The sequence below is a fragment of the Corylus avellana genome, chromosome ca1 (genome assembly GCF_901000735.1).
Source record: "Corylus avellana chromosome ca1, CavTom2PMs-1.0".
Classification (NCBI taxonomy): domain Eukaryota; kingdom Viridiplantae; phylum Streptophyta; class Magnoliopsida; order Fagales; family Betulaceae; genus Corylus; species Corylus avellana.
In genome coordinates this window covers 13,135,777-13,150,471 of record NC_081541.1, presented here as the reverse complement: position 1 = coordinate 13,150,471, position 14,695 = coordinate 13,135,777, and the positions used below count along the sequence as shown (strand labels likewise).

Below are 14,695 nucleotides of genomic sequence, written 5' to 3'. Positions count from 1 at the left end.
ATCAAAAGTCTCACCAATGTCTTGATGGAGCTGGGCCAGATTATACCTCAATCAAACTCGAGTGAGCACCTGTAGTTTTCACCGTCTAAATTTCTTTTGTGTGTTTTTTTAACAAATATGTGATACCATGATTACTTCCGAATAAGGTAGTCACTCTCATCACTCTCTTCTACCTTTTATAATTTAAAAAATAAAAAATAAAAATAAAAATCAGATCACATGAATCGTCGTAGGATTTGCTATTACTGCTAGTGCTAGTGTTTTTGGCCTTTGGGTGAGTGGTGCTATGCTACTATTGCTGAGAACAGGATCCTCTCCATTTCAAAATCCCTCCATTTCCTCCATTTCCTTTTCCCTATTGCTGGCCAAGGCATTGACTGATGAATTAATTTTCCGTCCCAATTGACATTAATTGCATTCACGCACCTAATCCATTGCGTGTAACCAAAGGCAAGATAATTCTATGCCTTTATGATACATCTATTATTGTTTGGTACTTCCTTGATTATTGGATCATTTTTAATAATATCCAACTAATTATAAATTCATTACAACCATTAATCTACCTAATCAAATGCTTTGTTTTTAGTAGCTTGTTCGGACTACTTATAACGAAATGAGGTAAAGCAACACGCCAACACAAGTCACATATTCATCTATTTCATAGTATTTTGTATAAGTATAGAATTTTATGTTCACTATGTATGAAATACAAATATCAGTATCCTTCACTTCATTTTAGCACATAACTTAACTAATGTAATGTAAAGTTGGTCACATAGACAGGAAATACGATGTCGGTCGGACGAGTTCCGACAAGATGCCTCAGAACTTAGTACTCGGTTGAACGAGGTTTGACTGTGATATCGACCGGATCCCTTAGGTCTCATTATTGATCACAATTCTAAACCTTTATTCGACCATTGACTGTCATTCCGACTGAGTCTTTCAAGATATTTCCTCGAAGCTCATCTAGGGGTGTCAATGCGGGCGGTTAAAAACCGCCCGCTAACTGCTATAACCGCTAACCGTCTAACCGCACTAGGCGGTTAGCGGTTATTGGGTCTACTAACCGTAACCGCTAACCGCTTTTTTATATAATATATTTTTATAATTATAATTATAAAAATATTTATACATATAACATAATCATTTGATTATTAAATTACAATTTTTTTTAAAAATAATTAAGTCATAATTTGAGTATTAATATATTATCACTATAATTTATATGATTATATCATATAATCACTTGATCATTAAATCACATTTTTTTAAAAAAAATAATTAAATCACAATTTGAGTATTAATATATTATCACTATAATTTATATGATTATATCACATGATTAATTGATCATTAAATCATTTGATTATATAATAATAAATTATACATATATAATATGACATAACTCATAAGTATACCAATTCGTACTAATACAACAATTAAATATCTAGAGACTTATTTCCAATGTATGTTATAAACTTATAAGTCTATATATGTTATAAGTCTATATAAGTCTACATATGCATGTGAATAATATAAATGTATAATATCAATACTTAATCATATGATTCAATGACAATTCAAATACTTTATTCAAGACTTTAAGTGAATTATATTATTGATGTAAAATGATGATATGATTCGTATAATATCAAATTAAGTAATTGACATTGGATTAAACAATAACCAAGGTATTACTTATAAACAAAATTTAAGTATTAATGTATTATCATTATAATTTTAGTAATTTAAATATTATCACTATAATTGATATGATTATATCACATGATGACTTGATCATTAAATCATATGATTATATAATAATAAATAATACATATATAATATGACATAACTCATAAGTCATAATTCTACAAGTTAATCATATGATTCATGTACAATGATAATCACAATTGATTCAATTGAATTAAACAATATATTACTTATAACTACAATTTAATTAAAGCATTATTAGATACTTTAGGAATTTAGGATTTAGGAGTTTGAACATTACCATTTACCATTAGATATTAAGTTCAATTCAAAGAAAAAAGATTATAAGTAAATATGATAATAATTTAAATAATTAATCATATGATATAATTTAATGAGATTATATGATTATATAATATCAAATTATGTGTACATGCTTGTGCCTTAATATTATTATGTTTAAGTTTATAACTTTTCTTCTTTTGATGTCTACAGGATTTGCTAGAGGACCAAATGAGAGGATTGATGAAGTTTTAATGTTTTATTTGTATCATTTAATGTTTTATTTGAACTTATTTTATATGCTTAGTGTTGAACTTTTTTTATATGCTTTTTTAATATATTGTGACAGTTGTCTGAATTTTGAATTTTTTTTTATATGTTGTGTTGAATTTTTTTTTTTTTATATGTTGTGTTAATTTTTTTTTTTTTTTAAAAAAAAGTTAACCGGTTATGATTTAATATTTAACGAAATTTTTTTAAAGTACAAGTAAATGTAAATTTTGGGTCAAATATTTTTTATTTTTCAATATGGGCTCTTTTTATAGTAATTGGGCTCAAGAAGACACTAAAAATACCAAAAAAAAAAAAAAGAGGGTTAAAAAAAGCCCAAAAAGGCCCAAAAAGAGTCCAATTTTGAAAAAGCAGTTAGCGGGCGGTTATCTATTTCATTAACCGCTAACCGGCGGTTAACCGCTAATCGCTAACCGTTAGGCGGTTAGCGGTTGCGGTTAGTAAAATTTACTAACCGCTAAAGCGGTTACGGTTAGCGGTTATTGTCAATAACTACTAGCCGTAACCGTCTTGATACCCCTAAGCTCATCCAATTGAATCATTTGGACGAACTTTAGACCTCATTCGAATGCTAATGTCTCTGGATGAATTATGCAACTTGTTCTACCCCATTTTGCCAAAGGAGTTGGGCATTATAGGTGTTGCTTGATTCACCTAATTTTTTTTTTTTTTAAAAAAAAAGAACTATTAACGAGGCACGTGAGACATGGTAGTTGTTGATTGCATTGACATAGCATGCCGTGAAAATATTGGACGGAACATGAAAGGAAGATACCAACTGCGATAGTTTTTTTAAGGGGAAACTTCAGAAAACCCCCATAAACTTCAAGCCGATTTGAAAAACCCTTCCTGAATTTTCAAAACTCTCACTTAGGCCCCATGAACTTTGATTTTCTCTCACTTTGGACCCTTTTAACATTAAACTACGTCGTTTTGGACGTTTTATACCTGTTTTACCCTCAACCAAAACTACGTCGTTTTGGACTCCAAAACTACACCGTTTTGGACTTCAAAACTACTTAACCACCAAACTCAAAACGACGTCGTTTTTTAGCATAATATTAAAAAGAAAAAAAAAAAAAAAAAAAAATTTGGTATTGCCACCCCCATGCCTGCTCAGTGGTCACACCTCAAAAGGCCCAAAAAAAAAAAAAACGAGGGTGGGAAAAAGTCGGATGGGCCGAAACCACCTCAGCCGGTGGTCCTGGCCACTCCCCAAATGCACCCCATCCTTTTGCCGCGGCCTGACCACCCCTCATTACGGGGTGGTTTGACTCACTCTTAGCCCACCAAGGGTGGCTCCATCCACCCCTTGCAATAAAAAATGGTGGCACGGCCATTTATTTTATAAAATTAATCTCCTCGATTTTCTTTTAATTCTTTAGTATTATCAATTTAAACGACGTGTCGTTTTAATGCAGAGTATCAGGTTTTTAAGACAATAAACGACGTGAATGGTGAAGTAAACGCAGATAAAACAAATCGGTTTCCTGACTTTAACCGCAGCGGCCAAGCCAGAAAATCAGTGCCTGCGACCTAGTGAATCGCTTTTTTTAAAATTCGTGAGGAAGCTTTAAACTTATCGAAGTTCGCGGACTTTTTTTTAAGTCGATGCGTGAACTGCCAGGATTTAATTTGATTTTACGTGTTTAAAAAAAGAAAAAAGAAAAAAAGGTAATTAACACCCAAAAAAAAAAAAAAACAATTGAAACTGGTGATATGTGTTTTATTCGGTCCTTTATGAACCGAGCACTTATTGCACCGAACATTGCAGTAACGTTGATTTACAAGTCTAGCTAGTTGATTTCAACGCAATAACAACCAAAATCTTTTGCTATTGCCAGTGTCCCTTCAAGCGATAGCGACCAATCCCAGGCTTGCTTCAAAAATCCTCTTCTCTTCAACTGTCTTTTTCTTTGCACGTGGGTAAAGGAGCCATTGGTCCAAGTCATTTTTTAAGCTTTTTTCCTTTTTTATATTTTATTACTTCTTCTTAACACTATATTGGAAAATTTGATGGGATCCTTCCCTGCCTGTATTTCTCTTTTTTTCAGTTAAATGAAATTTTATGTCTAATATTAAAAAATATATATATATATATCTATTTATTTACACTTTTAATTTTAATGTTTTAAAAAGTGACGCGTTATCCCCCAAAGTATTTGACATTAACATTTAATCTCCATGAAGTACATTTTACTTCATTAAAATATTTTGAATTTACATTTTACCCTCTAAGTCATTTTGGGGGTGAAGTGTTTGGGGGGTAAAATGTTAACAAGACACTTCATAAGGTAAAGTGTATTTTATTGGAGTTAAGAGTTAATATTAGATATTTTAGATGAGTAAAATGTCATTTTTTAAATATTAAGGTTAAAAGTATAAATAGGTGAATAATCAGAGAGTTAAGTGTATTTTAAAAAAAACAAAAGAGTCCCAAATCCAAACTGACAGTCACATTAAAGCGGCGAAGGAAAGAACGTGGTGAGCAGGTAAAAACAAAATAAAAGCGGTTGCAGAGCGAATAGTAGCACCAAACCAACGGCACATGACGCAGCCGCTCCTTCTTTTGGACCCTTTCCCTCTGAAACCGACCCTTCACGCTCCTCTCCCTCTCCCTCTCCCTCACTCAGGCTTCAACATGTGCTTCGCCAACCCCAGAGATCATTTATTAAATGCTCCCCTTCATCATTCATCGACGCGATCGTGACTGTGTCCAACTGAGAGTCAACTATTTTTCACTGCACACTTTGGACCAACACACGTGGCGAGTATCGATGAAGCCGGGTCGGGCCCACCGCCTTACATTCTATTGGCCCATGAACCCAACAACCTACTACTAAAGAAACTGAGATATTAATTAATAACATAATACAATGAACCGAGTACATATATAAGATCTCTAAACGGATCTTTTAAAGATTTCGCCCAACAGTACACACAGCAAAATCAAATCCTTAGTAACGTACACGTTATCCACCGTCGTTATATATATATATATTTATTTATTTATTTATATATAAACAGAGGAGAAGAGAAAGGAAAGAGAGGTGGGCATTAGTCAAAGGACGAGTTGATCGGTCTGCAGATATCAAAAAAAAAAAGTGGAGTGAGCAACAAACACGAAAAAGGAGGATCCAGCTCTTCCTCCAATGAATCAAACACCTTTTGCGGTTTGCAAAAACAAATGGGGGCAAACCCGAAAAGATACAAATGATCCCCCAATAATCTAATCCAAACTAAACCAGCCCCACCATAAACACCCATTTTGCAAGAGATTAATAAAGGACTGATTTTTAATTTTTCTTTTCAAGTGACCAAATATAAGGGCATGGCGGAGGTGGAGACCCTCTGCTGCTGCTCCGTGTTAAGCTCTCTGAGGCTCAAATAAGGTATGTCCACCTCATCCTTGCTCGGCGGAGTGAATGTTCCGGCGAGAGGACCCGAGGAAGGCCGGCTAGTAGAGCGGTACGGCGTGGCAGAACCACTTCTGCTCTCGGTGAAGTAGACGGGCCCTGATATGGAGGCCCTGAAGGCTCGAGCCCTGGCGAGATGGACGTCCTCGTGATTGTCGCCGCCATGACCGTCGTGGTGGACCCACTTCCACTTGAAGAAAAGGAGGGCGCTTCTCCACCAGCGCTTCTTCTTGGCCTTGTGGGTTTTCTTTGACTCGTCTTTGGAAATGGGTTTTTGGAGCTTGAAGTGGATGGAGTCTATGGACCTTGTTGACTCGCGCTTGTGCTTCCTTGCCTCTTCTAACACCTTGTTTTTGACGACGAAACAAAATGGTTCAGAGTCTGACAAACACAAGAGAGAACCAAAAAAAAAAAAAAAAAAGGAAAAGAGAAAGACCTGAAAATAGTTAATTTGAGGGTCAAATCCATAGTCGCTGAAATGATGGGGCTCTGGCATCGGAAAAATTGGGGACTTGTTCGACATTTTGGGTCTTTCTTTTCTTGTCGTTCGAGGTGCTTTCAATCCTGTGTCGCCATTGAGGCAGTGGTCAGTTTCTGTAAAAGAAGGAGGTGTGAGTTGCAGAGGAAGGAGGGAAAGTAAGTGGGGGAAGTGGAAAAGAGACTTTGGGGGCTCAAGAGAACCAAATGGCCGTAAATGCTCTCTCGCATCTTTCAATGGTGCTCCATTTATTATATCTTCAACGCATTTGGACTTTGGAGATTTTTATGGTCTATTGAGATCCCATTTCATCTGAGCCGTTTGTTTTAATTAACGGCCCAAAATCTGATAGGTGATCCAAGACATTAAAAAATCGAAACTTTCTCTGTTTCTAACCAATAGACCCTTAGCTTCACTTCACTATAAGTCTATAACTACCCCATAACAAAGTCCTTCTATTGGTTGGAATTGGAGATTATTAGATAAATTTATCTCTCGTTTTCTTACACATGTAAAAAAAAAAAAAAAAAAAAACTAAGTAACACCACCGCCATTCCATTATTATTGTACAACCACAATATCAAAAGCTTTTATACATTAATTTTAAATTTTAACCATAAAATAAATAATATCAATTTCATTTAAAATAAAAAATATCTTATTCTTACACAAAAGGAAAAAAAAAAAGTTTCAATTTTTAACCCTTTGATGATAACAAATTTTGAGCCGTTCATTTTAAATAAATGGTATAATTTAAAAGTATTACATGAGACGTTTTTTTTTTTTTATGGGCCAACTCATGGTTGATAAGAACTCTTGCAAATTAGGATGTTGATGGGTCATGTTCAAGCATGTTGCTATGGTCCATGGAAGCTTGTTAGGGACCCAAGCAGTGGCGGAGAGAAGAGGGGGCGACCTGGGGGCGGTCGCCCCTGGTAAAAAAAAATAATAATAAAATTAAAATATTTTTCTGGTTGAATTGTCTACTGCCCCAGGTAACAAAATTTTGTTTTTTTTTTTTAAAAAAAAAAATGCGCTATTACGGTTTTCTTGGTTTCACGATTAAAAGTGTCAAGAAATTTAATGTTTATTTATCAATATTTGGCACTTTCTTGTCATAATCCAAGTGCCCAACTAAGTAAGTTGAGAGTAAAGTTTATAATTAAAGCCATTAACGCTTTAATTTGTCTTGATTATGATAACGCCCTTAATTTGTCTTGGTTATAATTTAAACTTTTTAATTGAGATATATCTCTCATTTTCATCATTTTGTTTATCTTATTTTAAAACAATATTGTTATTTATTATTATTATTTTTTTGGTGTGTTTTATATAGTACTTTGGGATTTTGTCAAGCATCAACGAGTTTCAGAAGATTATTGCCAATCTTAGATTTGTTCTTTTTATTAATTCATTTTAGGCTAATAGCTTTCGGAATATGCTAATAATTTTATTATAATATCATTAGAGTATGAGAAGTAAACAATTATTAAAACAATACTTCGTAACAAAATGGAAGATGAATTTCTTAAAGATAATTTACTTGTCTATATTGAAAGGAGAATTACTGAAAGTTTCGATTCAGATTTAATACTTTATGATTTTGTTTCTCTAAGACCGCATAAAATGCAATTTTAGGCACTTCGTATTTTGTATTTTCCTTTACTATTGTATTAGTGCCTACATGGTAACTAATATATCAATTTAGCATATAAATATGCTTTTTGTGATACATATATTGTGGTATAATTTTTTTTTTTTTATTGTATTTACCATATTATGATAAAAATATAATATATAAAAAGAAAAAAAAAATTATTTATCATTATATTTTATTATTTTATTGACGCCCCCGGTAGAATGAACTCCTAGATCCGCCACTGGACCCAAGCGAGTCTTATGATCTCAAGCTTGGAATCAAATGAATAACAATTAACGTTATGACTCTAATGAACCACCATCAAATTTTTTTCTCCTCTTTTTTTTTGGAAAACAAAGTTTATCCATGATGCTGATCTTTCAACTTTATCCTAAAATATGAGGAAGATTTTGCAGATAACATAGTAATGAATTGGTTGAAGTAGCCTTTAAGAAAACATCTAAAAATAATCAATTATTAATCGTGATTCGTGACAAGTGAATGCAACTGTTTAATGAGTTGAACCAAATGCACTGCAGTGGCCCAACTAAATAGCTTATTCAATACCCTAGAATTTGTTTAATATTGCTTCTTCTTTTTCTTTTTCTTTTTTTTGGGTGGGGGGCGAGGGGCAACATTCTGTTCCTGTTCAACCAATGTATTTATTTATGTTCTGTCATTCTCAGGTTGTTTTCGAGCCACAAGCCTTGTCGGATATGGAATCTAGCAAGAAACTGTTAATGGATGCTGTAAAAACATAGAATATGGATTGAGGGATTCAATACACCTTTTTGTGGGCTGTTTATTTAAACTATGGTCCAAATTGTGACATCAAAGTCAGAATATTTATATACATTTTTTTTTTAAAAAAAAAAAATTATATTTTTCGAATGAGTGTTTGATGGCCGAATCACTCACTTGGGTGATTTGGTCACTTAAAGCAGTCAGCTTGTAAGTGATTAATTAGACAATTTCTCATATTCAATCACTCGACTCTCTCAACCCTAATTATAGTGAAAGAAGTAGTTCAATCACCTTAAACAAGCTTTTCTAAACCAAATAAAAACCCCAAAATTATCTCAACAATCACCGCCTTTTGTTTTGGTTTTGTTGTCATGATTTAGAGCATACCTTTTATATATAAAGCCTACAAAATGTATATTTACATCACATGCAATGCCCTAAGGATCTCAATCATAATACAAGGTACCAATATTTTATTAAAACCCTATCGAAGATTGTGTTAGAAAATAGACCTTTAAAGTTAAAAATAGCAATTTTTTTTTCTTTTTTTTCTTTTTTTTAAGTTTTTCCACAAGATCATAAAATCATCAAAACGTGCAACATATGACATGCAGAGATGCCTTGGCAAACCCAGCAGGTGGAAGCACCATATATCTAGACTACCGAAGTGAAACTCTTCATTTATCCTTGCTTTCTATCTATCTTTCTTTTTTCTTTTTTCTTTTTTCTTTCTTTAATTTTTCTCTTACAAAGAAAAAAAATAAAAAAATAGAGGGTCTCATGGAGATTGGAGACGACTGAGGAGCCGAAGTCGATCATTTGATGTTGTCTCGATGGATGAGCAATCGGCATGAGCATCACGTGAACGCCACATGTTAAATTTTAATTACACGGAAACCGAATCATCACATTCACGGGGTAGAACAAGTACAACCAAAATAAGTTATTCAATCTCTAATATATATTAATGCTCCAAGTTATGATTTTTGGGAAAGAGAGAATCATAAATCTCACATGCATCATGAATGGGTTGAGTGACAATGGGATACAACCTCTAATGTCACGTTTATTGGTCGTTGGTATGAACCCGTACGGGAGGAGAATTTATTGCAATTATTATCTGAATTATAGACTCACTTATTCGAGTAGGTAGATCTTATATAAACTTTCTAATATTATGTAGGGGTAGTAATTTATATTTGCGTGTCAAAACATGTGTATAAGACTATATAAATTAACTATAAATCGGCTCATTTAATTAAATGGATCAAACCCATTAAGCCTAACTCTTTAATTTTGTACTGAATTCATGTCGAGTTTGTGGGTCATGTCAAAAATTGTCTGCCATTACGTTGCGTTTTTTATTTCGTATGGAGTTTATATCAGATTTTCAAGTTGTGTCAAAAATTATCAACCTTGATATTATTTTACCCAAATTACTAATAATTTAGACCATGTGAATCTTTATTCGGACGGAAGGGAGGATAAGTTGGACAAGTATTAGACGTCTTACTTTATTGGGCTTAAACATTTCGTTTAGGCTTTATTGCAAGACTCCATGGCCCAAATGGGCTTCTGATACGATATCCAAGGCTATATTCACCGACTCTACTGCTACATATATGATATACTGCAGAGCCAGACTTGCTTGAAGCCTTGAAGTACTTTGAAGCCCAAAATTCGGCAGGCCCAACAAGGTGATTGCTAGCCCAAACTTTAGAACTCAAAGCAAACTATAAAAGGGATAAAAATACCATCACAGGTCTTTTCTTTTTCTTTTTTTGTTTTTCTCAGAGAAGAATAATCTACATAATATCAATAATTTCCGTAATTTTTAAACTATTTTATATTGTATAATTTCTTAAATCTTAATCATTATTTTCAAGTTAAATATTTGAGATTTTTATCACATTTGTGGTAGGGTAATTCGAAGAAGTCTAGGCCTTCCAAAATCCAAACAAATAGCAAACATTTGAGAAAACTGTGCTTCTAATATTCCTTTTATTATTGAATGTAGGGTTGCTTATATAGGCTTACAGTAAGAATTGAGATAAATTCACAATTTTAATGGGTTTTAATATACTTTGAATTGGTATATGAAACCTAATGATTAGTCATGGGTTAGCAGATGATTTTGTTATGGTTGATTTGATATGATTGGTGACATTGTAATTTTAGTTTCGGCTATGATTTACTTTATAGTTTTTTGGCCTGTTTGTAAGAGCTTTTTTGCTCGTGATTTTTATGAACGAATGAGAATGGAATGCTTCCCTTTCAAAAAAAAAAAAAAAAAAGTCTACAAAACCTCGAAAAAAATAAGCTATATTTGATTATGCAAAGGAAATACAAAACACATTTAGAGGGGGTAAATGTACTTTATAAAATAAATAAATAAATAAACTATTTCAATAATAAATTATGGAAATAATCGAATGTAAAATGCATTTAAACAATCATTTAACTAAAATAGATAAAATAGTTTTTTATTAGTTATTTTAGATAGAAATATAGATAAGCCCTTATAGATACTCTAAAAGCCTATTTGGGATTGCGTTTGAATGGCCTAAAAGTGCGTTTAATATTAAAATTAAAAGCGTTTATAAAAATCTCCCATCTAAACCTGATCTAAAGACTTAGATATAGCTGCCTTAGCTAACCTTAGTGCTATTTCGTTTGCATTCCTTTATTATATGTCCTCACAGGCTACAATCGAAAAAAATTTTATAAGAATTTTTGCATCATCCATCAAATACTCATATCTACTCCAAGAGGTCTTGTCTCTCCCTAATGCCCGGACAATTTCCAACGCATCACCCTCCATCACAATATTTTGAAATTTTAGATCTATGCTAAATTTCACCGCCTTCCAAGCCGCGACCGCCTCTACTACATAAGGATAAAAAAAATATTTGGCTTTGTGGCACACATTGATGCTAACATTTCCCATTGTCATGATCTTTGGCAATTATCCCCACTCTCATCTTCTTTTTATTTTTGTTTTTATCTTGAACTTTTCTGTTGGCGGTGTTTCTCATCTGTGGATATAGGTGCTTGGTTGTTTTTAATATTGGTTTTTCAGCTTTTTGAAATTCCTCCACCAAATCTCTTGCACTTTTTACTGAGGTAGAAGGGTGCAAAAAATCGCCGCCATGTATTTCGCCGGAGCAAAATCTTTCTTCCGACCATTGCCACTAGCTCCGAATGTCAATCATTAATTTCTCCAACAGCTTCTTTAGAATACTTTGGAAATCATCCTCAACAGTACTGGAGCTCATTCAACCCAATACATCTTTAGACGACAAACAACTCCAAATAATATGGTCAAGTGTCTCTGACTCCCACCCACCCGTATAGGACAATCCATAATTTAGTAATTTTACTAACCCAATATTTACCACATCAAAATTTATCATATTTTACTATATTTTATATGTGAGAAAATACTGATATCATATGATTTTAACTGTTTATCTACAAAAATGAAAGAAATTTTAAAAAAATATATATATATATAAAAAAGCTTCTCAAACTACCAGTCGTTTCTAATATAGCCCATCAATGTTTGAAAGGTACTAAAGTAACCCCCAAACTACCATAATGTATCAAAAATGTCACTTATTTTTTTATATTCATATAATACCCATATTCTTTTAACAAATAAAATAATTGTAAAAAAAACAAACAAAGAAACAATTTAAAAAATAAAAATAAAAAAAACAATGGGCGAATAAAAACAAATTTTTTTTTTTGAAATAAATAATAAATAATTAGTTACTATAGTTGGCCTAAATTAGAAATTGATTCATGTCATATTAAAGTAAAATCAAAGGTACGGTTCTTGAAATATTCCAAAAAAATATATATATATATTAAAGTAGCACATCAAACTACCAAATTGATTTTACTTTAATATGACATGAAGCAATTTCTAATTTAGGCCAACTACAGTGATTAATTATTTATTTATTTCAAATAACTTTTTTTTTTTTTTTATTTACTCACCCATTGGTTTTTTTTTTTACAATTATTTTATTATTTTATTTGTTAAAAGAATAAGGGTATTATAGGAATATAAAAAATAAATTATTTTTTTGATATAATTTGATAATTGGGGGCTACTTTAGTGACTTTAAAACATTAGGGGATTATATTACAAAGGCGGATAGTTGAGAGGTTTTTTTATATATATTTAAAAAAAAAAAAAAAAAAACTATGCATGATAAACATTTGTGAAATAGGATGCAAGTTAATTCTACAGTAAACATAGAAATTCCGAGTGACCAAAACGAAGGAAAAAAAAAAAAAAAAAGTCTTCTCCACTTTATGTCACCGAGTAAAACACGGAAACAAAAAACCACTAGTTGTATTTGCTCAAAAAAAGAAAATATGTCGATCCCCAATAAAGAAAGGGTAGTTCAGTCAATTGAAAAGCAAAACCGCGTCAACAGAGGCGTCTGTAGACTGTAATAGCAGCAGCGAGTGGAAAACCTATGTAAAGAGCTGCTCTGAAACCCTCAAGAACCTTCCCACTCTCTCAACCCAATAATATAACCCCACTCCCTCTCTCGCTCCCCTCTCTCAAACCCAAATTCTCTCTCTCTCTCTCTCTCTCTAAGCGGAGCATAATGGGCGAAGAAGAGCACCAGATAAACCAGGTCGGGGAAAGTACCCAGAGAGGCTACGAGCTGAGCGGCAGGATAATGCTGACGGCGATAGTGATACTATTCTTCGTGGTCATCCTCATGGTCTGCCTTCACCTCTACGCGCGCTGGTACCTCGTCCGCGCCCGCCGCCGACATAGCCGTCGCCACCGCCGCCGCACCAACCTCGTCTTTTACATGGACTCCGCAAACCCCGAGTCCGCTGCCACCGTTTCCGCTGCCAATCGTGGCCTCGACGCGTCCGTCCTCAAGTCCATCCCGGTTTTTGTCTACTCCTCCAAGACCCACCCGGACATGACTCCGGATTGCGCCGTTTGCCTCTCCGAATTCGAAGAAAACGAAACGGGTCGGACCCTTCCCAAGTGCCGCCACAGCTTCCACATCGAGTGCATCGACATGTGGTTCCACTCCCACTCCACTTGCCCGCTCTGCCGGACATCGATTGAACCCGACTCGGTAACCGAGAATCAGGCTGAGTTTGTTATTTCTGTTGTCGACCCGGCGGGAAACGAACCGGGTTCGAGTTCCGGGCTGTGTTCCGACTGTCAATGCGAAGAGGAGCAAACGGGTCAGCCATCGTCGTCGATTGCGGCCCGAAGGAAGCCCATGGAACTCGCGGGCGTGTCCATAGAGGTCCCGAGACGAAACGAGAACTTCAGGGACGAGTCGGCTTGCGACTCGCCGTCAGTTCAGGGCGGGTTCAGGTCGCCGATGAGTCGCATGTTGTCGTTTACGAGGATTCTCAGCAGAGACAGAAGAGCGAGCGCGTCGCCAACCTCGGATATTGAGCGAGGAATTGACGAGACTCGGCAAACTCAGGTTTGACCCGGGGCGACTCAGTATGTTAGAGTGAGTTGACTCGGGCGGTTTGATCTGTTGGAGGTTTGAGGAAGAAAAGACATTCGGCGACTGTCCGTCTCTTGTCTCTATGCTATTGGTGGGGATTTGGATATGCAGGTGGCAGTATTCTATTTACTTTAGATTTCTCTCGCAGCCTTGGGTTGACCGGGAATGTTTGACCCGTGTGAATATAGTTACCACTTTTTTGTTTTTACCTCGTATTAGTTATTACAATCGCATTTGATTGAAATTTTTCTTTCCTTTGTTATTTTTCGGAAAATAATAGAATATTTTCGCCCGCTAAAAGTGTGATTGTTTCTTGCTCGGTTTTAAATTTAGAAATAAATTAAGTATAGTTAATTGTTATTGTTTAGAACTAAAAAAAAAAAAAAAGCATGGTTGTCGGAGCAATTGCTGGGCTCGATGAGTTATTTCATTCACGAGACGCGGGCACTATTCTATATTTAATGTGTGAATCTGGATTAAGTTAAATTTGAGATTCTCAAATTTATAAATTTTAGTTGTCCATTTCATTTAAGCGTTTAAAATAAGTCATGTTTTATAATTTTAATGAGGAAATTACTAAGTGACAGAAATTTAATAAAGTAGATTAAATTTTGAAACTTGG

The 14,695-nt window shown here is 34.1% G+C and overlaps 2 protein-coding genes across 2 annotated transcripts; one reads left to right on the top strand and one right to left on the bottom strand.

Annotated features, from left to right (window-relative positions):
* Positions 1–5,325: 5,325 nt before the first annotated feature.
* On the bottom strand, positions 5,326–6,424 carry LOC132165992 (uncharacterized). The gene is made up of 2 exons (XM_059576728.1): positions 6,142–6,424; positions 5,326–6,051 (listed from the first exon to the last, which is right to left on the bottom strand). The coding sequence occupies exons 1-2, from the start codon at positions 6,226–6,228 to the stop codon at positions 5,599–5,601; spliced, it is 540 nt and encodes a 179-aa protein (XP_059432711.1). The 5' UTR covers positions 6,229–6,424; the 3' UTR covers positions 5,326–5,598.
* Positions 6,425–12,964: 6,540 nt separating this feature from the next.
* On the top strand, positions 12,965–14,281 carry LOC132186362 (RING-H2 finger protein ATL2). The gene has a single exon (XM_059600299.1). It carries the CDS (start codon positions 13,192–13,194, stop codon positions 14,050–14,052), a length of 861 nt encoding a protein of 286 aa, XP_059456282.1. The 5' UTR covers positions 12,965–13,191; the 3' UTR covers positions 14,053–14,281.
* The last annotated feature ends 414 nt before the right edge of the window (positions 14,282–14,695 follow it).

Bases quoted from the DNA above. Each gene is read 5' to 3' on its own strand.
- LOC132165992 (XM_059576728.1), bottom strand. From the start codon at position 6,228: ATGTCGAACAAGTCCCCAATTTTTCCGATGCCAGAGCCCCATCATTTC. The intron at 6,052-6,141 runs GTCTTTCTCTTT...GTCAAAAACAAG, and splicing joins CTCAAATTAACTATTTTCAG to GTGTTAGAAGAGGCAAGGAA.
- LOC132186362 (XM_059600299.1), top strand. From the start codon at position 13,192: ATGGGCGAAGAAGAGCACCAGATAAACCAGGTCGGGGAAAGTACCCAG.